The sequence below is a fragment of the Pinus tabuliformis genome, chromosome X, assembly GCF_031772625.1.
Source record: "Pinus tabuliformis cultivar Carrire ecotype Pingquan chromosome X, CPIR1, whole genome shotgun sequence".
NCBI classification, from domain to species: Eukaryota; Viridiplantae; Streptophyta; class Pinopsida; order Pinales; family Pinaceae; genus Pinus; species Pinus tabuliformis.
Window position 1 is genome coordinate 1586925657 of NC_142308.1, and position 6660 is coordinate 1586932316.

The window sequence follows — 6660 nt, forward strand, 5'->3', positions numbered from 1 at the left end:
TCTCTCCATCTCTCTCGTCCTACTTACTCTCTCTCTCCACCTTTCTCCCTCTATGTCTTTCTTCTTCCCTCCTTCTATCTCGAGTCCTATATGTCTTCATTCCTCCCTCTCCCTTTCTCTCCCACCTCCCTCTGTCTCTCCCCCCCCCCCCCATCAGTCTCTTTCTCTCTCTCTTCCCTCCAACTTTGTCACTATCTCCCTCTCTCTCTTTCTATCCTTCTCTCTCTTAAGTTCATGTTGTCTTCCTTCCTCTCTCTCCCTTTCTCTCCCACCTCCCTCTGTCTCTCCCCCCATCACTCTCTCTCTCTCTCTCTCTCTCTCTCTCTTCTCTCTCCAACTATGTCACTATCTCCCTCCCTCTCTCCTTGTCTCTCTCCCCTCAATCTTTGTGTCACCCTCTTTCTCTCTTCCCCTTCTGTTCTTATCTCTCTCTTCTCTTCTTCTCTCTATTCCCTCCTCTCCTCTCTCCCTCACTCTCTCTCCACCTCTCCCATGTCGCTCCCTCACTCTCTCCACCTCTATCTCTCTATTTTTTTGTTCTTTCCTCCCTCTCTCCCCCTCCAACTCCCTCTCTCCTTCTCTCTCTCTTCATTCCTCTCTCTCTCTCTCTCTCTCTCTCCACCCTCCAGCTCTCTCACTATCTCCCTCTTTCTCTCCCCCCCGCTCCACTTAAATTTGATCCTATTGTATTATGTTTAAGAAGGTATGTAAATTAAAAAAACTCAACTGATTGTAAAATGTTAAACATATATTTTAGATCAATCATGTCAAAGAAAATACAATAATGGAAAACTTAAAAGAATCGTGCACTATCTTTCCTCTATTATTGTTTGTCACTCTCTTTGCTCCCATCACCTGTCCTTAGTTAAGATGTTGATCCTATTGTATTGTGTTTAAGAAAATATCTAAATTAAAAAAACTCAACATATATTTTGGATCAATAATGTCAAAGAAAATACAACAATAGAAAGCTTAAAAGAACCGCCACTATCTTTCCTCTATTATTGTTTGTCACTTTGTTTGTTCCCATCACCTGTCCTTCGTTAAGATGGATCTTTATTGGTTCTTAATAAGATTATTTATATTATATAAATTACACATCTTTATATATAAACGTATTTTCATCTTTTATTTTATTAACAACTTGATTTTATTTCTATGGGAATATTTTAGATATAGAGAGTTTAGATATATCTCAAAAGTAATTATAACATTTTTCCTTTTAGATTTAATTAAAAGAATATTATAAAATTAAATTAAAATAAAATATTTATAAAATATTTTGATTGTGAAATAAGTTATGGTTTTTTGGCATGTGGTATTAATAAGCTAGGGTATTGGCTCATGGTATTGTAACAAAGCTTATTTACAAGTTAATAATATGTGTGGTAAAGTGGGGGTGAATATCCATGGTTAAGAATCTTGTCATATTGTTATAAAATATTTTGATTCTGAAATAAGTTATGATTTTTGGGCATGTGGTATTGATAAGCCATGGTATTGGCCCATGGTATTGTAACAAAGCCTATTTACAACTTCATAATATCAATGGAAAAGTGGTGGTGAATATCCATGGTTAAGAATCTTGTCATATTGTTATAAAATATTTTGATTGTGAAATAGGTTATGTCTTTTGGAGCATGTGGTATTGATATGCCATGATATTGGCTCATGGTATTGTAATAAATCCTATTTACAAGTTAATAATATCTATGGTAAAGTGGGGGTGAATATCCATGGATAAGAATCTTGTCATATTGTTATAAAATATTTTGATTGTGAAATATGTTATGTTTTTTGACCATGTGGTATTGATAAGCCATGGTATTGTAACAAAGCCGATTTGCAAGTTAATAATATCCACTGCAAAGTGGGGGTGAACATCCATGGATAAGAATCTTGTCATATTGTTATAAAATATTTTATTGTGAAATAAAAGTGGGGGTGAACATCTATGATTAAGAATCTTGTCATATTGTTATAAAATATTTTGATTGTAAAATAAAAGTGGGGTGAATATCCATGATTAAGAATCTTGTCATATTGTTATAAAATATTTTGATTGTAAAATAAGTTCTCATTTTTTAGCATGTGGTATTGATAGTGTAACAAAATCTAATCACAAGTTAATAACAAAACTAAAACACAACAAATTGAATTTTATTATTTTTACTACTTTAACTTTTTATTATTAATCGAACCAACATTTAAATGTTTACACTCATTCCATATATCACTTTTAACTTTTTAAATTTATAGCCCAAACAAATTAATAAGTGATGTCAATTCTTGTCCATTCTGACAAACCGTAAGTACACATGAAGGTTAATCATCTTACATTTGATGATTTTTTATTTCAAGAAATCACAATTTTGTTTGGATGGCAAAATTCTTACTAGAATTAATGAAAAAAATTTCACGAAATTCAATTCTAAAAATATTTGAATAATTTTTTAATAATAAAAATGGATTCACTATCATAAAAACTCATAACCACCCAAAAAGGATTTCCAAAATTTTTACCATAATTTTTTAAAACCGTACCAAAATCTCCATAAATTTCCTAACGAGATTGTGGCATCTTTAAACTTCGGCCTATCAAATTCGATATTGTTCTCTGTCGTTGAAAGGGCACGTAACCCTTTGATGTGTCTAATCCCAATATCAATATCAAGAGAAAGGGCACGTAACCGAGGCCATCATGGGTGTTCTCTGATTTTTTTATTTTTTATTTTTACAAACATGAAAATGCCTATCGCGTTATCTAAGGTCATGGGTATGATCATAGAAAACCAAGAAGAGTGCAGAGTCCACACATTATGATTGCAGATCCAAGTGTTTAGTTGACATCATCATCACTATATTTGAAAAAATGGAAAGGTAAGATTTATTGAATTTATTGTTTGCAATGGCTTCTAACTCTGGTCACATGTATTTTCATGTACTTGTATTCATGTAATGCCTACATAAAGTCCTCATTAATATTTTAATTAAAATAAATTGATACAAGGTTACTCCTTAAGTTTATATTTAAAAGATTGGTTATATAATGAAGATACCATAAACTAATAAAATTTGGATGAAGAATTTGTACTAAGGGGTTGGTGTTTTATTGTAGATGATCAATGATTCCCTCCGACAACTCAAATTCAGTCTATCTTCTCTCGTGGATGTAAAAAAAATCTTAGGTTAATTCAAAACCATTTTCTTGTTTCATATAATTATGAAACTTTGTGGTTTGTTGGTTTATTTGTTCAAATTTCTAATTAGTTTTAGTACCATATGCTATTGTATTCAACCATTATTTACTTATTTGATCATTGAAGCATGACTATGACGCTACTATATATATTACATTTGATGTGTGGAGAGAACTTGTATCTTGATGTTACTATATATATTACATTTGATGTATGGAGAGAATTCGTATCTTGAAAATAGATTTAGAGAGCTTATGTTGAATAAAAAGATGTTTACTAAAGAAATCAATTGAATAGTGAAACATGTATGAAATAAAATTATAAATTTTTATATTTGTTGGTGATTAGTAATAATGAGCATTATTTATTTCTATAGAGACCCACATTGACGAAATAGATAGGTCATAGTCTTACCATTTATAAATTATAAAGTACCAAAGCATGTTCATGAGAGACCTTGAAGTAGCTACAATGGGACAATCCTTGAAGATGGAGAAGTTGGAAGAGTTAAGAAACATCCACAAGTAGATGAATTAATGTAAGATGAATTAGAAAAGAAGTCATTCACATGGAGGAAATGGTGGCTTAAAAAGGAGTGTGTAGCAAGCCACTCAAATTTTCTTATATAATCTTGGAAGAGGGTAGCAAAGAGATCATTCCATCATTTAGATCTACATCAACACTTCGAGGACCAAACAATGAAGTTAGAGAGCATCATATAATATGAAAAGGTAGGACATAGTATCTTGGGTTTCTTTATATTGTAAGAAAAGGGGACATAAGACTAGAAATTATTGGCACTATATAAGGCCAAGCGATCCATGCAAGAATTATTGCCAATCCTATAGATTGATTAGACATTGGGAGGCCAAATGTTGGAGGTTTCATCCAAAACTCCATCCCTGTAATCAATATCCAACAAGAAATCTTTGAAACTAAGGTCAAGGGAAAGAGGCATTCTTTGCACTTCCAGAACAAGGTGCAATATTTTTCCAATTACATATTGTAGCAATGAGTGTCATCTCTAACTATGAGATGGAAAGAAAGCTTATCCCAAAAACAGCCCCTATTCAACTCTTATCTTCCATCCTGTAGAAAAGGCACCCATGAAGGATGCTTGAAGAGAGAAAAGAAGAAGATTGAAGGGAGTTGAAGCTTTTTTTAACCCAAAACCTACAAAATTGGGAGGTGTCATCTAATTTAGATTCTCATTAAAATCTCTTTGTGAAATTTGTAATAAGTATTTTATTGTGTTTTTAACACAGTTAAGGAGAGTTTCCCGCGCGAGCTGCTCTGCAACTGCTCTACTCTAAGCTCGCACTGCCGGTCTCGGCCTCTGGGCACCTCGGAGGGCTCTGTCGCCCTCTCTCTGCTGTCTGCTCTTTCTAGTGAGCTGCGCGGAGCTTTGGTTTTCATTTTGGGGCGGCGCGACGCGCAGAGTCGGCCCCCTCTGCTGAGCGCATCGCTCTGAAAAGCCCTGGTCTTCTGTGCGTTGTTTCGAACAGCTGTTTTTTGGATTTGCAGGGGAGCCATCTTGTGGGGTATGGGTTGAGTTCTCTGCGACTCAGCTTCCGCCATGGGTGATCCCGGGGGTGAGGAGCCCTCTTCCACTCCTTCGATCTCGGCTGAAGAATCTTTTCGCCGCCTGTTATCTCAGAAAGGGAAAAAGCGACCGGCCCCTGAGGTCCCAAAGTTCATTTAAAAAATTGAGGAATTCCCTGAGATAGCCCTGCAGCAAGATCAACCAATTAAAATAGCCCTTGCGCTTGCTGACATAGGACTGGTTGGGTAATTTATGGGTCGATGGCCTTCTACCAAAACCACTGATGATTGGATTCAACGCAACTGGAGACCACAACTGAAAGATAATGTGATCTGCTATGCGGTTGGCAGAGGCTTTTTCATTTTCGAGTTCACCTCCAAAGAAGACCGAGATCTAGTATTCAGAAACGGTCTGTATTTCATGGGAAATCAGGGTCTCTATCTCAATAAATGGACCCCTGACTTTGATCCTTCAGTTGATGTCCCTAAGGAAGTCCCAGTCTGGGTTCGTCTCCCCAATCTCCCGATCCACTGCTGGAGCTTTCAATTTTTGCAAATGATTGGGAATGGTCTGGGCAGATTCATCGACAAAGTAGATAATAAGGGCCAATACACCTGTGCTAGAATTTGTGTGGAAGTCGACTTAGAAGTTGGGTTACCTGAGGCGGTTAAACTTATAGTGGGAGAATGGAAACACTATCAAAAATTAGACTACGAGCAACTGCCTTTCAAATGCAGAACCTGTCATGAACACGGACACTTCCAACGGAACTGTCCTAAAGCCCTAGCCGGGACTAAGGAGGACGAAGAAGGGTGGAAAGAAGTCAAAAGAGGAAAGTCTAACCCAAGGACAACTGAGAAGAAAAATGCTGGGCCAATGGGGAAACCCCAAACCAAGCCAAAGGCCAATGAAGCTCCAAAGGTTGGTTCCTCCTCAGGAGGGAACGAAGAAACCATCAGGGTTCAAGAAGAAACGGAAGACTTGCCGAAGAATGCAATAGAAAATGATACTGAAACAAACGCCCTCCCAGCAGATAGAGGCAATGAAAGAACTGCCGATAAAGAAGAGCATATCGGACTGGACTCTGAAACTGATGAAGAATCAGAAGAAAGAGTCTATGAATCAGATAGCTCGCAAGTTACCCCTACCAAAACGACCAAGGGTCGAAAATCCAAGAAGAAACAGAGAGAGGAGAAAACTTATCTGGATGTTCTCCAAGGCTCCCAGAAAACACTCAAGGGAATGATGAATACAAGATCCGGACGCAAGAATGGCCCGGCTCCAAAAGGAGCCACTTCCCATTCCAATAAATAATGAAATACGTCTCCTGGAATTGTAGAGGATTAGGTAGCAGACTGAAAGAAGATGCCCTGAAAGATATAGTGAGAACATATTCGCCTGAAATCCTACTCATCTAGGAGACAAAGTTGGAGGAACTTCTTCTCCTCCATGCTAGCAAATCCTTTTGGCGTAAAGGACATGGGAGTGCTGTAAGTGCGAGAGGCACCTCCGGAGGAATCGGTTCCTTCTGGGATTGCTCTCTCTATGACCTGATTCAGAAAGATATCTCTCCACACTGGCTCTTCACGAAGCTCCTCCATAAAGACTCTGGCAAACAAGTAAGTATATTCAATATATATGCACCAGTCCTTCCATTTGAGAAAAAAGCATGTTGGGATTCAATTTTGTCCTATCTTTCGTTGCACAATCCAGAAAACATTATTATTGCAGGAGATTTGAATGTCACTCTAGCTGTAAATGAGAAAAAGGGGGGCTCCCCAGTCAGGGATCTAGCTAGAGAGTGGGTTGAAGACCTTATGTTGGGCTGGGAGCTGGAGGATATCAAGCCCACTTCTGGGAAGTTCACCTGGTCCAATAAAAGGGTTGGCCCCAGCCATATAGCTGCTTGATTGGATA

General features: G+C 37.3%; 1 protein-coding gene across 1 annotated transcript; it reads left to right on the forward strand.

Annotated features, from left to right (window-relative positions):
* The first annotated feature begins 4995 nt into the window (after positions 1-4995).
* LOC149146084 (uncharacterized) lies at positions 4996-6653 on the forward strand. The gene is made up of 2 exons (XM_089452652.1): positions 4996-5880; positions 6162-6653. Exons 1-2 carry the CDS (start codon positions 4996-4998, stop codon positions 6651-6653), a joined length of 1377 nt encoding a protein of 458 aa, XP_089308778.1.
* The last annotated feature ends 7 nt before the right edge of the window (positions 6654-6660 follow it).